At 38.6% G+C, this 22,332-nt stretch overlaps 1 protein-coding gene across 1 annotated transcript in view; it reads right to left on the reverse strand.

Moving 5' to 3' along the window:
* The window catches only part of SLC1A1 (solute carrier family 1 member 1), a 48,039-nt gene extending 26,417 nt beyond the window's left edge, over nt 1-21,622 (reverse strand). The window contains exons 1-2 of the mRNA XM_032214318.1: nt 21,064-21,622; nt 8,221-8,361 (exon numbers count right to left, since the gene is read on the reverse strand). Coding sequence (XP_032070209.1) covers nt 8,221-8,361; nt 21,064-21,163 — 241 coding nt within the window. The 5' untranslated portion in view covers nt 21,164-21,622. The remainder of the gene's footprint in view (nt 1-8,220; nt 8,362-21,063) is intronic.
* Nucleotides 21,623-22,332: the final 710 nt, after the last annotated feature.

Below are 22,332 nucleotides of genomic sequence, written 5' to 3' on the forward strand. Positions count from 1 at the left end.
TTGATGATAAATAGAGGCCATCAGTAAAAGGGCCAGCTGGCGCCTCAAATTAGTACCAGTCTGAGTGAACATAAAAGTTTACAACAGCCAAGACTGAATGAAAAATCACAACCACCCTTTTCTTCCTACATGAGAAAGCTTGATGTCATAGCTATTACCTGAAGCTCATTAGATAGCAAGAGTGGCTGACTCATTTTAGCAAATTAAGTTTCAGTGATTAGTGCGAGAGAGATATAAATATTTATTTATATATCTTATAAGCATGTAAGACTTGAAAACAGTCATATTAATTGATCAATTAATTCAATTGTATGGCTGCCCACTTGCCAGGCAATCTGACAGCAAGCTTTTTGAAGATGTCCTCTGGGCTGAGCTGAGCAGAGTTGGACCTACTAAGAAACCTTGGGACAAAAAAAGGAAAGTTTGAGCCAGTTGGGTCTAGTGGTTATAGGGTCACACTAGAAACATAGAGACTACCGTTCTGGTCCCAGTTTAGGCACAGAGCCAGCCAGGTGACCTTGGACCACTCACTCAATCTCAGCTCTTAGAAGCAGGCAATGACAAGCCATTTCTGAAAACAAGCTTGCCAAGAAAACTGCAGGGACTTGTTCAGGCAGTTGCTAGAAGACAACACTGACTCAAAGGCGTGTGTGTGTGTGAGAGGGGGGGGGGGAGAGAGATGCTACTCCTTCACAGAAATAGTGAGGAGCATACTTTTTCTTTTTAGAGTATGACAGTAGTAAAACAATTTCAGAAAAATGCAAACTAACCATTAGAAAGGAAAAAAAGCTACAACATAAAAACAAAGTCTATGATTACTGAGGAATAATAAAAATACAAACAAGGTTTTTGGATGGAGGCTCCAACTCTTATACCAGATTGTCTTAAAAAGTCAAATTTGTACAGTTCTCTTAAAACTCAGCCAAGTGGGGTTCATCTGATCTTGAGATAAACTATTCCAAAGAAGAGTGCTGTGACTGAAAATATTTGATTCCTTGGGTTCTTTATTAGACAATGTTTCTCAGCCCTAGCAACTTTAAGATGAATGGACTAGTTCCCAGAATACCTAGCCAACACGTTGCCTGAGTTGAATTCTACAATCTCAAAGTTGCTCAGTTTGAGAAAAACTCACCTAAGAGAAGGGATTCAGAGTAAGCTTATTCTAATCAATCTTATTGGACAGCTTAGAATAACGGTCCAGTAGATATCCAGACCCTGAACCCATAGATGACAACATTAAAGTAATCAACCCAAAACTTCAAAAGTGTATAGGTTTTAGACATATGCTAGTGATGGCAAACCTTTTTTGGCTGCTGTGCTAAAAGCGGGGGGAGCACAGGGGGGTCATGCACCAGTGTGCCACACCCATGCTATGCGCGCAATCAGCAACGCCCCCCCACCACTTCTGCTGCATTTTTTTCACCTTCCCAAGGCTCCAGAGCCTTTCTAGGAGCCTGGGGAGGGCAAAAACAGCCCCCCCCCGATGCCCTCTGGAGGCCTCTGGAGCGTCCCTGAAGCCTCCGGAGGGCAAAAAAACAGACTCACAGGGAACCCAGAAGTTCGGTAATGGTGACTTCCGGTTTGCTCGTAGGGCCAGTTTTTGCCCTCTGGAGCCTTCAGGGAAGCCTCCTGAAGGCCCCTGAAGGTTCCAGAGGTCGAAAATCGGCCCTATGGACAAACCAGAAGTGACTTCCGGGTACCCCATAGGGCTGATTTTCGACCTCTGGAACCTTCAGGAGGCTTCCCTGAAGGCTCTAAAGGGCAAAAAATGGTCCTATGAGCAAACTGGAAGTCAATTCCTGAACTTCCGGTTTGCTCACAGGGCCGGTTTTTCGCACTTTGGAGGCTTCAGGGAAATCTCCTGAGGGCTAAAAACCACTTCAAAAGAAGGCCGAAGTCAGATAGCCAGTGCACATGGGATCGTCTTGCGTGCCCTGACAAATGGCTCCGTGTGCCACCTGTGGAACCTGTGCCATAAGTTCACCATCATGGTGCTGGGAAATAACTTGGTTACTTCAGTTGATGGAAGTGACCCACAGCAAAAGGGTTTTGAACGTTCGACTATTTTACAATGGAGTTTTGAATAGACTCTGGTTTTAACACTGTATCAAATAGTGCTGTTTGCAAATTGTTGGTACCAATATTAGCATTAAAATTATGTTATGCAGATTATAGATATAAAAAGAAAAGGATTTCCTAAAGATGAAAAAGTCAATGTCTAAATGTGAGAAACTGAAGATCAAATATTAATGAATCTGAAGAATTATTTTTGTGTCTTTTGAACAATGAATGTGGCTAGTAAAATATAATGAGTTCTTCTAAGATTGTTCCTCCCTTTTTTTGTAAAAAAATAAAGAAAACATGTTTTTCCACAATAATTTTCCAAAATATTTACCTTTTAAAAACATCTAAAAACTAAATAATATGCATGGCAAAGACTGCATTAAATGACAGGATATACACTTCTCCACAAATACCTGTACATACCAATTCCCTTCCCACATCCTGTTACTAGTAGAAGTAGGAAACCTGCAATCTTAGAAAATAATAGAGGAAAGCAATGAAGATGTTTCTCATCATACATCAACATTGTCTGTAGACTTCTCATTTACTGCTTAGGAGACAAGGTTCACCTTTTCCAATGATCCTATTTAATAAGGCTTGTTTCACAGTTACATTAGCAGAAAAAACACAATAACAAAAGCAGTCAGGATTCCTTAAGTCATGAGTTGCCCACTGCTACTTTAGACAATGGCCACCTCCACACAACACTGAGTCTATTCTTAACCTCTCCAAAGCAGTTTAAAGCTGCCATTGTGATTGTCTTCACATCTGCCAACACTGGAATGCTGAAAGCCAGGAAACATCAAGTCCTTCCTCCATCTGATTGGCTTGGAAGTATATAAAAATCTTCCGTCAGTACTCATCCATTGACTTGCAAGGCTTCCTGGAGTAACAAAAATTCCCTCACCATCCCCTCCATAGAAAAAAAGGGAAGTACTAAATTGTAACACCCTATCCCCACACCTTTTTTTACTACAGGCTTTATGTGTTTATCTGTGTTATTGCATGGCAGCAAAACTCCTTGGCTGCAAATATTTCGTACGTTCACCGAAAGCTATGATGAGGACTGATGCAGATATGCAAGCCCACACTTTTTCCAACAACCAACTGTAGAAGCTCAACGCCTATGTATATGGGGGGAAAGAGAGAAGGAAACAAATCCAAAATTCTGTCCTGAACAATAAATGGCCATTTAGAATCAGGATAATGTCAACATGATACTGGAAGATGAGACTCCCAACACTCCCCTCACCCAGTTCAGAAAATATGGAACATAATACTGGAGTAGTAAGCAAGTATGAGTAGTACTAATGGTAAAAGTGCGGTTGGATCAAAGCCAAAAGGAAGCCCAACTGCTGATGTGCCCAGAAGCAAAGGAAAAGTTCAATGCCGCATTGGTATTTAACCATAAATTAAAGCAAACTTCCAGTTTTCACAGTAGAAAGGTCAAAATTAAACCCTGAAATAAGTTAGTAAGTAAATAAAAATATTCTAGTATTCAGCAAACTGGAATGGATTGAAATGTATCATTTCATAGCCCCAGTTCTTCTATTGCAGGCAATAAAATCTCAAAAGAAATGGAATAGCCATCGTTATTAACAAAAGGGTATCAAAATTAGTGCTCTGAAACAATCCCAGAAATGATACAATGATCTCAAAATCTAATGTAATAGTCCAATGCTCCAAGTTCCAGAGGAATCACAAGTTGAATGTGCAGCTGGATTACAATAAGTAATCAACACATCACTCCATGCCAAATGTAATATGAACATTGTGTTAATGTTAATTAATTCATGTAATGTTAATGATGGAAGTAAAATGGCATTAGAATAATGGGGGGGGGATCTTCGTAGTCTACACTACAGAACAAAAAAGAGACCGATTAAATTTCCAAGAATACTCAGTCTTTATAGCATATACCATATATTATTTCAATAGATTAAAAGACAAATCTATACATGGACATTACTGGATGCACAATATCAACATTAAACTGACCATATACTCTGCATGCACAGTAGAAAAAACTCCATTCAGTCACAAGAACAGGAACTGGTGGTAATTGCAGCACAGATCAAACTTGCTACAACTTCAGAAAAATGACTAAAATCATCAGACCAATAAGCTGCAACTTTAGTAATATTCTATATGATTATGGGGTAAAGGTAAATTATAGATATAATAGATTAGATTTGATAAATGCCTGCAGTACTGTAAGTTGAAATCACCATTCCTGTTGCCAACTGATAAATATATTATTAAACATCCCTTCTAGTGCTGCCAATTAAAAGTGCCAAAGTGGGTCAACATAAATATATTTCTAGAGACTTATATTGGCAATTAAATTGGTTCTGAACTTTCTCTAGTTCATACCCTGGCAATCTTGTATTAATAGATAGCTTTCTTCCATAACTCATGTTTATTTGAATGATTTAATTTTATTTAATACGAGCTGCTAACCTGGCACTGCCCGGGTATTTATTTATTTATCCCAACCTTCCTCCCATGAACGTTGCCACAATTTCTAATGTTAGATTTTCCCCCGTACCAGAGGGAGCCCCCTTGTGGAGTACTAAGAAACCGTTACCACAGCACTGTACAGAAGAAGCCATTTTACGGCAGTGTGGTAGAAGCCATTCTAAGGCACAACAGACTTGTATCTTAACAGAACACATGCCCTGAGGGGTGTTAGGGATGTCTTACAGCCACAGTATTTGTTTCCAGAGAGTAAGTAATCTGTTTACCCAATTTAGTTGGAATTGCGTTCCAGAGTTATGCTGGAATACACGCACACAAGCACACACACGTATGCCGCACGCACACATACTCTCACACAGCCATATATATATATATACATACATACATACACACACACACACACACGCATACATACATACATACATGCATACACACACACACACACACATATAGAAGATTTACAAAAAGGTAATGCAAATATTTTTCTAAGTGATTACTGTTAATTAACTTCAGCCTTTAATACATGACTCTCTGATTTCCCAACTCTAGAATTACTAGAGTTCATGGCCTGAATCAATCTTGATGTATAGCTTATTCTGTTTCATTTTTCTTTCTTTCTAATGACAGCTTAATACTGCATATGGCTTCCTCCCCACCCAGATACAGTTCTTGTGGGATTAGTACCAATTACTATCCACTTATCAGTTGTGGAGTTAGAGATGACCTTAGAATTCACCTAATCCTTACTCCTGCTAAGTGAAGGGCTCCATCTTTGACAGATGGTCATTCTGCCTTTAAAGACCTCCATCAAAGTAATTATCACTTCACGTGGCAACCTGTTTTGTTGCTGACAACTCATATAGACAGACAGTTCCTCCTTCTAGAAACTACTTAGTTTTAACTAAGTTAACCAACTGAATCCCAATGATATTTGTATTTTTTTAATTGTTGCTTATTTTAAATGGTCAACTGCCTAGAGCCCTAATGGAGTCTAGCAGTTGCTAAATTATATAATGACAACAACAATAACAGCTCTCCTTCTATTATCTATTCTATTAACTACTAGAATAGATAATGAGTCTACTCCCTCATCTATTTGATTACCAATATATTGCAAGTCGTATAATTTTATAGTTATGTTACTCCTAATTTGTTTTTAATGACAAGGTTTATATATTGACTTTTTTCTTTCTCTTACATCTGTGTTTTCATAAATTGAAATTTATTAGATAGGATTTATTAGATAGGATTCCTACAACAAAGTTGTAGGAAATACTGAATAGAATAGAATAGAATAGAACAGAACAGAATTGAATTCTATATTGGCTAAGTGAGATTTGACACACAAGGCATTTGTTTTTGGTGCATATGCCCTCAGTATACATTAAAAAACAAGATAAATTCGTTAAGAATCATAAGGTAGAGCACTTAATGATAGGGTACAAATAAGCAATCAGGAAACAATCAATATCAATATAAATCGTAAGGATACAAGCAATAAAGTTACAGTCCTGCAGTCATAAGTGGGAGGAGATTTGTGATAGAAACGTTGAGAGAACTAATAGTAATGCAGCCTTGGTGAATGATTTGACAGTGGTGAGGGAATTATTTATTTAGCAGAGTGATGGAGTTCAGGGAAAAACTATGCAGTGCTCTATAGTCGTTTTGAGGGTAGTAGTTGAAACAATTTATGTTCAGGATGGGAGAGATCTGTAAATATTTTCATGGGCCTCTTTTTGTGCAGAATCCAGATGATCTAATATTTCAAGTCTAATAGCTCCTTGCTTTATGGTAACTTCTAATTATTTTTTTAACTTCCATTTACTGCCATTCCATTGATGTAAAATTGTGCCACCAATCTTAAGCAATAGTGGATAAAACAATCTCGAGGGCTACAAAAAACAAAAACAGCTACTGGCTGTCAGCCCTGATGTTCTGGATTACTATTCCTCTTGTGTTAGAGGTAAAATTAGGGGGATACAATAGCAGAGTTGGAAGGGACCTTGGAGGTCTTCTAGTCCAACCCCCTGCCTAGGCAGGAAACCCTATACCGTTTCAGACAAATGGCTGTCCAACGTCTTCTTAAAGACTTCCAGTGTTCGGGCATTCACAACTTCTGGAGACAAGCTGTTCCACTGATTAATTGTTCTAATTGTCAGGAAATTTCTCCTCAGTTCTAAGTTGCTTCTCTCCTTGATTAGTTTCCACCCATTGCTTCTTGTTCTACCCTCAGGTGCCTTGGAGAATAGTTTGACTCCCTCTTCTTTATGGCAACCCCATAGATACTGGAACACTGCTATCATGTCTCCCCTAGTCCTTCTTTTCATTAAACTAGACATACCCAGTTCCTGCAACCGTTTTTCATATGTTTTAGTCTCCAGTCACCTAATCATCTTTGTTGCTCTTCTCTGCACTCTTTCTAGAGTGTCCACATCTTTTTTACATCGTGGCGACCAAAACTGAATGCAGTATTCCAAGTGTGGCTTAACAAAGCATTATAAAGTAATATTAACACTTCACGTGATCTTGATTCTATCCTTCTGTTTATGTAGCCTAGAACTATGTTGGCTTTTTTGGCAGCTGCTGCACACTGCTGGCTCATATTTAAATGGTTGTCCACTAGGACTAAGGATGTTTAATGTAATTTAAAATTAAAGTCCTGACATTTTCAGGCTGCAAGAACCCATGTTAAATTTATCACACTGCATTCCCATTCCACTTCAGAAAGTGTTTTTTACTTGAAATCAATCTATTTAAAGTAAAAATGTACAATCTATTATTCATGTCAGACCAAAAAGACCCACCAAATTTGTATACTCCTGCTTCCTCTTCTCCATTTACCTGGAAAGGAGGAAGTTAAACTCTGAATATAAGCCTTAATTGTTTAAACCTATTCTAACTTTGGAGTTCCTGATTTTTTTTATAGCAGAAATAGGATTATTCAGGGTGTGGGTGTATTTCTAACACTGAGTATGTTCATATTTTGAATATTTGGGGAAGAGAATTCAGATTTCATTCTACATTGAATATTTATTTTTGATTGTTAATAGTCAAATTCCATTTCATGAGAGAGGAGAGAGAAAGAGAGAAATAATGGTTCCTTAAGCATCCCATTCTCATATAATATGTTGTTTCTTTAACAAATTAACAAGATATATTAGAAACTTGGTTTAAAAATATCAGAAAAACAATAGTGCTGTGAATCAATTAGCAACATATTTTTTAAAAGGCAGAGATATGTTTTTTAGACCTGCTGGATATTTAGACTAAGATTTTGTTTGGATTGTTTAGGAATCACTTACTTGATTCATTGAAAGTGTTTGATTTTTCTAACATTTTGCAATAACAAAACTCATCCTCACAAAGTTTATTCAGTGGTAAACTTTTACTAAAGTAGACACAGCACAGACAGTGGCAGATTAAGGCCCACTGGTGCCCTAAGCACTGACAAATCTTGGTGCCCCCCTCCTTTGTACATCCTGTACAAATCTTCATTGGTTTTTTTCTTTCTTTCTCAACTTTGTGGTGCCCTCTTGGGCCTGGTGCCCTAAGCACGTGCTTAGTTTGCTTAATGGTTAATACACCACTGAGGACAGATTGAAACCAGTCTAAATATATAATATTGTTCTTAGTTAAATAGTTTTTAACTTCTGTTAAGAAAAATACCATTTTTCTTACCTGTTATCATGCTTGATATAATTAATGGCAATATGATGAGTTTGAGCATTCTCATTAGAACTTCTCCAGGAAATGCAAAGTAAAATTTGTCCAGGTTGGAGAGCTTTCCATATTCCCGAACAGCAAGTCCTAGTCCTATTCCTAAAATGTGAAATAAATTACAAAATATGACATATTAATAAAAAGAGACAAAGGAAACAAAGGGTTGTTAAAAGACTGTGTGTGACTTTGCCCCCTCTTTTTTCCACCTGTCTCAAACAGTCATACTATAGCAGTGTTTGCGAACCTTTTCGGCACCAAGTGCTGAAACGTGATTGCGTGCGCATGCGCAAGGGAGTGCTAGAAGCAGGAATAGAAGTTCCCCTGTATGCATGCGTGCCAGGGAGCAGGTCTTCCAGTTTCTGGCGCTCCTGAGCATGTGAAGACCAGCTGGCTGACGTGCATGAATGCACCGGAATCCAAAAGAGCAACGGACACCAGCTGGCATGCCCAGAAAGATGGCGCTGCGTACTTAAAGGTTTGCCATCACAGTACTATAGGGACAGCAACATTTGATAAAACAGATCATAACTTCATATATGAAGAACAATTTTTAATTAAGATATATGACCTTACCATTTTGTTTTAACACCTCCTAGGTGTTATGTCTGGAGAAATGAAATATATAAATGTTCAGTTTACTGAGCAGTAAAATTAGCTTGATCGTTTGTATTAATGAATGTTATTTCCTGCCACCCATTTGGATCCTAATGTGTGGTAAAGATCAGAGGTTTTGCTCAGAGCCATTTGATAATTTAGTCATCAATATTAGTAGCCTGGGGCAGTAATGTTTGCCAAACTACATAGGCTGAGAGCTATGGTTACCTTTAAATTACTGCTTTATCTCATAGTTTTCAGATTTTAAACTTAAGATTCCAACTCGTGAGTATGTAATGTACCGTATTTTTTAGATTATAAGATACACCTTTTTCCCTCAAAAAAGAGGCTGAAAATCTGGGTGCATCTTATACACTAAATACAGCATTTTTTGACTCCTGAAACGCCACCCCCTTCACCAAAATGGTCGTGCATGCCTTTAGGAGACTTATAGAGGGCTGGGGAGGGCAGAAATGAGCGAAAAACAGGCCGTTTTTTGCTCAATTTTGCCCCCCCCCCAGCCCTCAGACATGCTATATAAGTCTCCTAAAGGCTATGCATGGCCTTTTTTTGACAAAAAACGGGCCGTTTTTGGGAAGTCTGCAAAGTGCAAAAACTTTTTTTTAATTTTCCTCTTCAAAATCTTGGTGCGTCTTATACTCCAGTGCGTCTTATACTCCGTTGCATCTTATACTCCAAAAAATACAGTAAGTGTGCGATTGTATGCACATATACTGTGGAGACACAGATTAACTTAAAACATTTCTTATTTTGGCTGGCTATTTTTAAAGAATTAATAATTTAATATTAGCATGTTTGATTGAATCATATTTTAATAGAGAAATAAAAGCTGCACTTATTTGGAGGTGTTTGTTGCTGAAAATACATTGGCAGGAACTATGGGGTGTTAAGAATGGGCTCCTCATCACTGGGTTCATTATAAAAGGAATCCAAGATTACTAAAACAGCTGGAGTCAGACAATATACTAAGCCAAATTGTATGGGTTTTTCTTAAATGTGGCTTCATCTGAAATCTCTGAAATTTACAGCAATGTATCCAGTGGTGGGATTCAACTGGTGTAACAACCGGTTTGCTGAATGTGCCAAACATGCATTCCATGCGTGCTCAGTGCATTTGAAAACTTACATTCTACTGCAGCCCTGGTGCAAAACAGCTGATGCATGGCAATCCGCTCTGCACGCCTATCAGCTGGGCTTCAGAAAAGGGAATATAGAGGAGTATAGCGCAGGGGAAGGCGGGTGGGCCTAGCTGATTGGCGGAGTGAAATGTTCACTCCTAGATGATCGTCAGAACTACCGGTTCATCTGAACCAGTCCGAACCGGTAGAATCCCATCCCTGTATGTATCTATAATGTAGTTAGAAGATTGATAAGTATAACCTTTTGTATAATGTCCTATTTTGATCTATGGGATTCTTCTTTCTTTTTCACTCAGCCATTATGTAATAATACACTTTGTCTTTAATATGAGTTGATCCAGCTAATTAAATTTAATTATAGGTAATACTTGTACTGGTAAATTATTTTTGGTTTTAAAGGTACAGGATAGATGCGTAAGAGAAATACACGGTAGTTTCAATTCTGTAACACATTTTTGGGGAATTTTCTCCACTGATTTCCATAGGAGGTTCCTAAGTATATACATTTGCCTAAAATTAGATTAACTCAGGCACAATAAATTAAAATATTGTTATTCTTCTGATTTTTCCTACCATTATCTTTAACAGATAACTGAAACTCAATAAATGTAACTCTGTTTTAAGAGTAAACTTAACTAAATGTTTAGTCAACACCAACTATCTTTATATGGTGGAAACTGCAATAGTTGAAAATAAATTCTGTAAAATGCCAAAATATATTTTAGAAATCCCATTATGGACACAAAGGCATCAAAAATTTCATCTCAGCTGCTTGACTTTTATTATACCATAAATTTGTTCTACTGACATATATTTTTCTTAACTGTTTCAATTGTTTAAAAAGCTATAAATAAAAACTACTTTGTTAGTATTTGCAATGAACTAGATAATAGTAACTTGGCTCTCTCTTAAATAGGAACATAAGAATAGGAATTTTGGGTTTATAAACAATTATCTTTTATTAAATACTTCTTTATCTAGTTGACTTTGTACTTCATGAAAAAAACTATACTTTTAATTCAGATTCTGAAAAACATACTAAACCATGGTATTTAAGATATTTATGTCTTTATGATAATGTAAACCAAATCAAAGTTTCATCATGTATATCCACCCTGTTGATAATAAAACTGATCTAATTAATCCAGCCTCCTCCTTCCAAATGGAATGTAATGAGGATATGATTACAACTCTCCTCATTGTGTGTTATTTTTCACCTTTTCCCTTTTCATTTTCTAGCAACTTTCTTCTTTGACAGAGAATTGCCTGATAACAGGAAAGAATTCTAATCAATTACTTGTTAAGCCTTTGAAAGGACGAGAATTAAAGCAAGCTAAAATGAAAGAAATAGAAACATTGACAATGCATGTATGATGTGGAAATATATTTAGAAACTATCAAGCTTTTGTTTAAGTTTAGATTGCTCATTGGATGAAGAGGCATAAAGAATTTATTTTTCAGTATAAACCGAACAGCTATACTTTTGAGATTAGCATTATCTACCAAAGAGCCACAGAAATCTCATTTAATGTAACAATAAGGAGGAATAGAGACACTGAAGAAAATAATTGACATCTTGGTAGGCAGCTGTAAAATGACTCAAATGAGTTTCGAATTACTCACATTCAACCTCACCCCATTTTCTGTATTTCATTACAATTTCTTTATCCCAATTTAGGTATGCTTTGATTTCCAAAGTTGCAATTATCAAATCTTCAACAATAACAAGGTGGATGAAGCATGGCGAATCCACAAGCATATTGTAAACATGAGTCCTGTCTGTGCATCATATGTAGTTGCCTCTTATGCTTATTGTACAAAGGGGCATTAGGAAAATGTGCCCTGTTCAGGATCCAACATTGTACAGATGGTCTTCAACTTACACAGTTCATTTAGTGAGCATTCAGAGTTACAATGGCACTGAAAAAAGTGATTTATGATTGTTTTTCACACTTACGACCATTGCAGCATTCCCAAGGTCACATGATCAAAATCCAGATGCTTGTCAACTGACTCATATGTATGACAGTTGCAGGTCTCAGGGTCACGTGATCAACTTTTGCAAACTTCTAACGAGCAAAGTCATTGGGAAAGCCAGGTTCACTTAACAACCGTGTAACTAACTTAATAATTGCAGTGATTCACTTAACAAGTGTGGCAAGAAAGGGTACTTGGGAGACCGCCTCCTGCCGATTACCTCCTCGAGACCGATTAGATCTCATAGATTAGGCCTCCTCCGAGTGTCATCTGCCAGCCAGTGCCGGCTGGCTACTACGCGGAGGAGAGCCTTTTCAGTGGCAGCTCCGACCCTCTGGAACGATCTCCCCGTGGAGATTCGTACCCTCACCACCCTTCAGACCTTCCGCGCAGCCCTCAAGAACTGGCTATCCCGCCAGGCCTGGGGGTAAAGATTGATCTGCCCCCACCCGAATGTTGAATGAATGTTGTTTACTTTTTAATTATGTGTTATGTTATATGTTACTGTCTGTATCCCCCCCCCCCTATAAGTTGTTAGCCGCCCTGAGTCCCCTCAGGGAAAAGGGCGGCCTATAAATAAACTTATTCAATTCAATTCAATTCAAGAAAGGTTGTAAAATGATGCAAAACTCACTTAGCAATTCTCTTGCTTATCAGCAGAGTTTGGGGCTCAGTTGTGGTCCTAACTTGAGGACTACCTGTATAAGATTATATGCAAAATAAACATCTTTCTATTTTTTAGTATCTTCCTTCTGAATATATCATCTTATATTTTATAGTGTAGTTTGTTTTTCAGAAAGTCGATGAATGTTTGTACAATTATATATCTAGAGAATGTATTTTCTACTCTGCAATAAAATATTCCCGTTTTCTGTTCTCTTCCTTCTGTATGATTAGAGAAATGCCCCTTGAAACATTGCAGTTCAATTCTGTTAGGAGTACTGCATCTACATCTTTGGAGAAGTGCATTCAGCACACTATAGGTGAAAAATTGTATATCAATGGGGATTTACCAGTGGCTGTTTTATTTCCAGGGAAAATTTAATTAAATCTGACTGGAGCTTAATATACAACCATTTGTTTAACAACTGTTCAAAGTTACAACGGCATTGAAAAAAATGACCTATGACTGGTTCTTGAAGTTATTGACCATTGCATCATTGCCATGGTGCCAGGATCAAATTTTGGGTGTTAGGAACTGGCGAATATTTACAACACTTGCCCCTTCTTAGAGTCATGTGATCAGAGATGGTATTTAGCCAGTTCTCTCCGTTTTGGGTGAACCAGTAGTGGCGGCTGTGGGAGGCTCTGCCCCCCATCACTCTGATGTAATGCATGAGCACCGCACATGTATAGAAGGCAGTGTGCATGCGTGGCACGTGCAAGCAAAGCAAGCACTCGCTCGCGCTCACATTTGCGAACCAGTAAGGATGGTAAATCCCACCGCTGCATGTCATCACTATCTGCACTATGCCATCTGGCTTCGGAAAAGCAAAGCCAATGATGGCAAGTAGATTCCACATGATTCACTTCAAAACTGCAGTGATTTGCTTAACAATCTTGGCAGAAAAGGTTATAAAATTGGGTCTGACTTACTAAACAACCACCTTGCTTAGCCATGGAAATTCTAGTCCCAATTTTGAGGACAGGCTGTAAACTTTTTGTAGTAGACAGGAGATGAGTTTTGTGTGTGTGTGTTTTTTTCTCCAAGCTTTCCTCACTGGAAAGAACCTGATTCTTTTCAAGTCTTCGCATCTCTAATTGAAAGACAGGAGGGAGGTGCCTGGCTATCCTCTGCCAGTTTATCCTTTTGAAATCTACCATTACACTATATTTTGCAATGAAGTATTGCAAAAATCAAATGTAGTCATACGATGTATCAGCAAATCCTTTGGAACTTAGTAAGACTGATAACGACAAAAGGTTGCACATCAGTGCGCACTTAATATGCACTCTCTGCAACTGGAAAACAAAATGTTCAACCAACTCTCTTTAAGCTGCTATTCACTAATAGTAAGTAAATAAAGAATAAACAATGTCTTTAGATCAAAAAAAGTCTGGTGAAGTTGAAATTTGACAGATTTACTGATTTATTTCAAAATAAATTGAGTTACAAAGGGTTTAATATTGTAATTTGTAATACTGAAGTACACTACAGATAATCCTCAACATTTGAGTACAATGGAGCCCAAAATTTTATGTTGCTAGGCTGGACAATTTTTAAGTGAGTTTTGCTCCATTTTACAACCTTTCTTGCTACAGTTATTAAGTAAATCACTGCAGTTGTTAAGATAGTAACACGTTTGTTAAGTGAATCTGGCTTCCCCCATTGACTTTGTCAGAAGATCGCAAAAGGGGATTGTATGACTCAGGAACACAACCACCATAAATAGTTGACTTTGCTTTTCAGAAACCAGCTGAAATAGTGTAAATTGAGGATTACCTGTATTTTATTATATCATTTGTTGTGATAAGACTACTTTAAATTATAAAGAAACAAATATTAAAACACTTTTAGCATAGAAGGACTTCATAATAACAGTGCTTCAAAATACTGAACATTGCATGTATCAGTGACATGCGGTGAGATTTACGGCTGGTGAGGCACTGACACAATGGTGGGTTTCAAATTTTTTTAGACTTGTGGACTCCCAGAATTCCACAGCCAGCCATGCTCAGTTCTGATTTAAAGCAACAGCATTTGTTTTTCTCCTTTGCGAAAAAGTTTCCTTCATTCTTTTTCTTCTCCCTCCCCCTCCTTCCTCCCTCTCTCCCCTCTCAAACAGACACACGCACACAGAGAAGCTGGACTATCTCTCCTACCTCCTTCCCTCTCTCACTCACTCTCTCTCTCAAACAAACACAAACACAGAAGTTGAATTGGATATATTTTCTAATGGCTTGAAAGCAGCTCCTCTGCCATACCCCCCCCCCCAATTCCCCTGCTGCCTTCCCCAAACATCCCCACCATTGCAAATGCAGCCTGCTGTCTGGGTGGGAAATGCCTGGAACGCAATAAAGCCCACCCACCCACTCACCTCCTGCTTGCAGGCTGGGGTGAGAGAAGAGGCAGAGAAGCCAGAGGGGAGCCGATATGAGCCTTTGATTGCAGGCGGAGCCACGTTGTCTTTTCAAACTTGTAATCAGTGAAGCTGGGCTTATATAGTTTTATCCAGCTCTGTGTGTTTGTGTCTTTGTGTGTGTGTGTGTGTGAGAGAGAGAAAGTGAGTGAGTGTGTGTGTGTGTGTTTGAAAAGGCAACGTGGCTCTGCCTGCAATCAAACTACACTTGGGGAGGGATCTACACTTTAGGATGAAGTTTGAATTCCTCCCCGTCCCTCCGACCTACATGTATCTTTTCCATCTGTTTCAGAGAGGATTTCAACTCTGCTCTTGCCTGTCATCATGAAAAGAAAAAAATTGTAAAAGGAAAAAGGCGAGTGCTGAGGTCAGGCTGAGCTAGTTGCTGCCAGAGTCACCATGGATGACTCTGCTTAACTGTTTAAAAAAGCCTCTAAAAAAGCGCCCTCTACAGTAGGAGGCAGGAGAATGACGTGGCTCACCGACGTCAGGAATTTTTAGACTTTTAACCCTTGCTTAACTCTGCTCGAGTGATCATAAAATGCCTAAAGTCAAACTAGATGAGGCACGCCGTTCTCCTGCCTCCTCCTGTAGAGGGCACTTTTTAGAGGCTTTTTTAAACAGTTAAGCAGAGTCATCCATGGTCACTCTGGCAGGAACTAGCTCAGCCTGACCTCTGTTCTTGCCTTTTTCCTTTTACAATTTTTTTCTTTTCATGATGACAGTGGTGAGGCTCTGCCTCCCCTACCTCCCCTGACTGCACATCCCCGTGTGTATGCCATGTGTGTACTGCAATGGTATTGGCAACTATTTTAGGGTAGCAAAGCTAAAACTATTCTTCATCAAACTTTCAGGATAACAAAAGGTTAAAATCCTTTGCCTTGCAGTGAAATGGGAGGCAAACAAATTTTAATAAAAAAAATATATATAAAAAAATAAAGCAAATAACAGAAGCCCAAATATCAGAAAGGCATGGGCCTCCCTAGTGAAGTCTATTTAGACAATTAGAGGTATGTTTGCTCTCAAATTATTTCTTCTCATTAGTTTTAATAGGAGCTTTCCTAAAATCATACCTTTTATTCTTTTAAAACCAAAAGATTTGTGCAGTATAAAATGTAATTAGAAGTTTTAAGTCCTAGATTTCCATGGGAAATTTATAATGGAATCCTATAAATGAAGACTAAAGGAGATTACACTCCAATTGAGGTGTTGATGTGTAGATGTAATGTTTTGTTTTTCATTCTATTTAAATAAATGGGGCTTAAATATAGTGGACTGTGTTTACATGGTGCCTTAAAAATCATTTTGCCAGATCAAAATATTTTGCTGTTGAGAAGAAAAACAGGATGTATTGCTGATAAATCCCCATCTAATGGAGCTTACTGAACTAACACATTTCTGTGTGAGAGAACCAACAGGAAATATAATGAAACTATGATACATGGGACCTTGATGTAATAGACTGTGCACATAGCAAAATGCATATCTGTTGCAATTTGTATCATTTCCTCAATGATGTAAATTGTCACAATTATGTAATTTGTATGCTTTTTCATAATGATATGATCACCCAGTTGTCGCTGTAATGTCACACTTGATGATTTACAGGACCTTTGTTAATAACGGAAAATCATCTCTGCGATTGGTTCATTAAAACAAGGCTTCACTATATGAAAATAATGCTTGGTTATTTTGGTGATATTGACTGTAGATGAAAAAATAGATATTATGGAATAATTCTGCCAAAATGAGGCTGAAAAACAGATAAAGTATTCTGTGTGTGTGTGTCTGTGTGTGTCTGTGTGTGTAATAGTGGCAAACAATTCAAAAAGAGCAAGGGAAAAGTATTAAAATGCAGAATGAAACAAAAGTTTTAGAAGTGAGTGTAAGTAACTAAAACAAAAAACCTCTAATAGAATGAAGGAATTAAAACTAAAGGTGATGAAATGATATAGGATAATGAAATGAAAGAATGCTAGTGTTCTAGCTAAGGGATTGAGATCAATATGCTCAAGAACAAAGCTGATGAAACAGAAGCTATAAATGCTATGAGATTTTTTTTTAAATGGTAAGACTGCAGGTGTAGCCTATATAGATGGCAAAAATTGATGTTACTTAGGAAAAGACTGTATGACATTTAAGATACATGTGAAGTCAGAATCTGTGCTCAATAACTGATAGTTCACAATAAGTGTCCCATTATAAAAGGGAAAGGTAGCAAGAAGGAAAGAAAGCAAAAACCAAGAGGGAATAATGTTTGGTGGCAGAATATTGACTACAGATACTCCTCGACTTATAACAATTCATTTAGTGACTGTTCAAAGTTGCAACTTATGACCAGTTTTCACACTTACGACTATTGTAGCATCTCCATGATCATGTGATCAAAATTTGATGCTTGGTAACTGATTCTTATTTAGGGCACTTGTGGTATTCCAGAATCATGAGATCCCCTATTGTGACTTTCTGACAAGCAAAGTCAATGGAGAAGTCAGATTCACTTCACAAAAGTTTGACTAATTTAAAAACTGTAGTGATTCACTTAACAACTGTGGCAAGAAACATCTTAAAATGGGGCAAGCTCATTTAACAAATGTTTCACTTAGCAACATACATTTTGGGCTCAACTGTGGTCATAAGTTGAGGACTACCTGTTCATAATTAGGGAAGTGTGAAATTAGGGAAGTCTAGTTTGGCTTTGTGCCAGATTATGACTGTGAAGGCCAGATTCTTGCTATTTAACATCTTAGTTAAAAAAATTGATAAAGCATTTGATAGTGAATTATCATAAAAAGCTTGTGTTAAGGAATGTTATTCATGATTCTGAAGTTGAATGTTGATGCCTGAAGATGAGAGCAATATATGATGGAAATAAAACATGAATGAAAATAAATTCTATGATAAGAATTTGGCTAAGTAACTAATAATTTACAAAGAATGTTAAACAAATAATATGTAGTGAGCAACATGGATTTGAAATTAATATTAAAGATAAAAGTAGATGCATAAAACAGGGTAAATGAAATTATATATACCTGGTGAACAACTAGAGCAAATTTTTTATTTTGTGTAAAACATTTAATACAATTGGGAAAAGAGAGAAATTTTAAGCTATGCAAATATCAGTTTGTTGTGAGGAATAAATGTTTCATAATAGAAGTCAAAAGTGGGGTGAATAAAATTCTCCTACTCACTTTGCTATGTCATACTAAGAATTGGGTATCTTAGGAAAAATGTGAAAATAAATTGAATACAATGAGAAGGGTTAGGTAAGAAGTGTGTAGTAAATGAAGTAGAATGAAAAATAAATGAATGGGGATTGAATATAAACATTAGTGACCAGTATGAAAAATATTCATTCAGGGGGTTTGGTCTTACAGAAGGAACGAATGAAGGCCAACATGTAAAACAAAGAAGAACAAAAAGCTATGGTTGGATGGGGTTAATTTAGATACTTTGAAAGAGAGAAGTAAGACATTTAAAGAACAAAAGGCAATGTATAAATTAGTATCAATTATAAATTATTTATTATTTATAATTATTATAAATTATATGAAACAAAATTGGTTTGTAAGGGTCGAAAAGTATGGAGCAGCATAATGAATGGTGTCACATAAGGCAGATTTGGTATGTTTCTATTTCTTTTTCCACTTGATTGCATATCTTGAAATGAAGTAATATAATGGGTACATATGTAATTAATGCCACAATCCCAAAGCAGTGTCCTGCCTTTAAATCTGAACAGGTTTAATGGAATTTATGAACAGTAATCAAAAGTTTTTTGTATTATTATTTTATTCAGTTACTTAAAAATGACAGTTTGCTTTGAGATACACACACACAGACATATGGAATATTGAGAGAAATAATAACTGAACAAAAAGTAACACTGAGAGGAAAAAATGGAAATGGAAACATATTTTTTCTAGAATTTATTTGTTTCTAACCAGTAAGATGTTCCAGCATTTAACTATAGATCAATATTTGATCTACATGTTTAATGGTTATACTAATGCCAAGATATAAGTTCAATTATAAGGGAGATAAAATAATTATTTAATCAATCTTGGCAGGGAACAAATAGTGACTGGTGTTTTATATTTTTGGGGAAATTTAAAGTGAAATGAATTACAGGGTATATTCAAAAACAAGCATCTATCCCTAGTATTCAGTCACACTGGTAAACCAGTTTCTGCTATATATGGTTTGGATAACATAGAAAGTGATAACATCGTTTTCAGGAATGGAAAGTAGATGAAAGTTGCGGTGACCTACATCCTTAAACAAGGTATGGAAAACATACCAACAATATTTTCTTGAAAGCTTTTCAACTCCTTTACCACTTTAATCTAATTCAATACTGTATATAATTCAATACTGAGGGTCTAATCACAGTGGAGTACAAGTGCTGCCTCTGAGTTTCTGTATTCCTCCTATTATATTGCATTGGTTCTGAGTATGCACACAACGCGGACTGCAAATTCTGTGCCCTGGGTCACATGACCGCAGGGGAGGAAGGAGCCTTAGAATGAACGGGGTGAAAAATATTCCATCTTGCTGCTTTACTGCGTCTCCCATAAGGATACATTGGGAGATTTTTTTTCCCCTTCAAACCCAGTCTAAAAAGGCCCAGTTTCAAACTTGCTTGCTTTTGTTGACTTCATCTTCCATACCAAACTTGGCAAATTTGGCATGCGGACAGGGGAATCTTGAAGATTTGAAATCTATACATCCGAAAGTTGCCAAGATTGAAAAACATTGCACCACACCAAAATTGGTCCCATTCCATTATATCTTGAGACAATTATGTTACTGATGGTTAGAGAGATCATTCCGCTTTACCCATTTTCTTTTCAACATTGCTTTGGTTTGGAAAAAGTAAGATATCTCAAGTCAAGTTCCCAGTGGCTGAAAAGGGTCATTTGTTTTGTTGACAATGATATGGATGTGGTTCATCACTGTCTACTTCTGTGATATTTTTTCAAAAGCTTATTGCCCTCCTTTCAAATAGGAAGTAGTAGATTCAACCTGCTATCTGAGACAGCCAATTCCACTTCGATGTTGCTGCTTGGATTTTTAAAGTCCTACTTGGGTATACATGCCACTAAACACAGAACAACCTGTTTCTAAATAAATGCAGTTAATCTTTCACTGCCGACAATCCCTACATCTACTTAACCAAGAAACAAAATTCACCCAGTTTCACTTTAGATTAGACAAGGCATTTGCAATAAAACATTCACTGAAGGGATATAATTTTGTCATAATCATGACCTACAAGTTGAAAGACTGGAGGAAAGCAGAAACCTTTTAATGGAAAGGAGAGGAATGTTCATTTGGATAAATACACTCAATTAATTAACAGCAATGGCAGTGTGGCACCAGTCCTGTGAAAAGACTGTAAGTTTATAAACTGAATCACACCTGACACCAAGGTAGACATGAAGCTGTTGAACTGGGATCTATTTCTAAATAGATAAGTTTTAGAATCAGAGCAGAATAGAAAGATTTGGCCATTTAGGTGCTGTGATTTCTTAATTTTTACAACTTTTACAGAGGGCAGTACTGAACCAGGTCTTCCATCCCGGCAGTATTTCACCATGCCAGCAATTTTGGATATTAAATGAAGGATTTAGAGTTTTGTCCACAATGGCAACAGGGCTGATGAACTTTCCTTATAAAGGTATGTACCGCATACGGCTGCGATGTCACCCGGGGACCTTATTCTAACCCTCCTCCCAGCCGGCTAATTTACCTTCCTCTGCGCCCAAGAGCAGATGAAGGTAAATTACCTTCTCTTGGAGGACTGCCAGAAGGAAACGGCAAGCCCGCGTAGTCTTTCAAAGAACCTCTCCAGATTTTTCGGCGTTAAGCACCTTCTTTTGCGGGTCTCCATTGTCTTCTCCCACAAACGCGGGCAGGGGGCGAGAGGAGAGGAGCGCCTCCGCCGCCCTCCCTTCCCTCCCGAAAGGTGTCCCCCCGCGACTCACCCAAAACCACGGCTAGGATGGTGCTGAGCAGCAGCCAGTTGTTCTTCAGGAACCGCTTGCAATCGCATCCCTCCTTCTTGCCCGGCGTCTCCTTCCCCATGGCGTCTCCGTTCAGCCGCTGCTGCCCAAGAGAGGCTGGGTCGGGAAACTGGCGGGACACCGGCGGCCCGGAGCGGTGTGGGGGCGCGGCGTCGGAAGGCAGGTGGAGGAGCGGAGGGGCCGGCGGGGCGTTAACGGCAGCAAGGCTCCGTCTCGAACTCTCCGGGGTGCTGTCGTTTTCCAGCGCGGCTCTGGCTGGATGCGTGTCTAGGGGGGACGCGCGTGGGCGGGAGGGACGCCGAGCCTTCCGCCGTGCTCGCGGCGGCCGGGCGCGTTCGCAGCTCTGCGGGTCTCCTCCGCTTCTGTCGCTGCTATCTGGGGCTGCTCGACGCAGAGGCGGAGAAGCGGCTCTGGTGCGCGCGCGCTCTTTTCCTCCTCTCCCACTCGCCTCCGCCGCGCTCTGCCGCCTTCGGACAGAAGCGCCCGCCCTGCCTTTGTTGCCCAGTTGCCCTGCGCTCCCTTTGCGCCATCCTGTTTGCGGAAAGTGGGAGGGGGGCGTCGCCCAAAGCCGCTTGGCTTCCGCGTGCTTGCGGCGGCTGGAAGTGCTAGGAAGAGGAAGCAATTTGAGGCGTAGGGGCAGAAGGGCTTTTCCCAGCCCAACCTCCGCCTGAGGCAAATTTCTTTTGGAAGGAAAGCAGCCTTTGAGGAAATGGCTGTTTTCCTTCCACCCACCACACCCCATTAAGAGAGAGCCATCCCTCACTTCTTTCCCAGTTGGGAAAGGCTGTGGCCTCCCAGCAAGAGCCTATTGCTTGGATGGAAGACCCAACAGGAAATCTTAGGGCTGTGGGGATCCTCCTTGCTCTTGTGAGCTTGGTTGTTTTCTTGAAGGGGCTTCATTGCCCAATTACAAGTAGTCCTTGACTTACAACAGTTCACTTAGTGACCGTTACAACGGCACTGAAAAAAGTGACGTATGACTGTTTTTTCACATTCATGACCTTGCAGCATCTTCATGGTCAAAATTCAGATGCTTGGCAAATTCATATTCATGACTGTTGCAGTGTCCCGAGGTCGTGTGATCAGCTTTTGCAACCGTCTGACAAGCAAAGTCAATGGGGACTACAAACAATGTTCCCTCTAATTTTTTTTCAGTGTGAGCGGAAAAGTATAGTGTTTGAGCTGCACAGTTTCATGCCTGAGCACCTAAGAGAGCAACAGTTTGAACTG

The sequence above is a fragment of the Thamnophis elegans genome, chromosome 3 (assembly GCF_009769535.1).
Source record: "Thamnophis elegans isolate rThaEle1 chromosome 3, rThaEle1.pri, whole genome shotgun sequence".
NCBI classification, from domain to species: domain Eukaryota; kingdom Metazoa; phylum Chordata; class Lepidosauria; order Squamata; family Colubridae; genus Thamnophis; species Thamnophis elegans.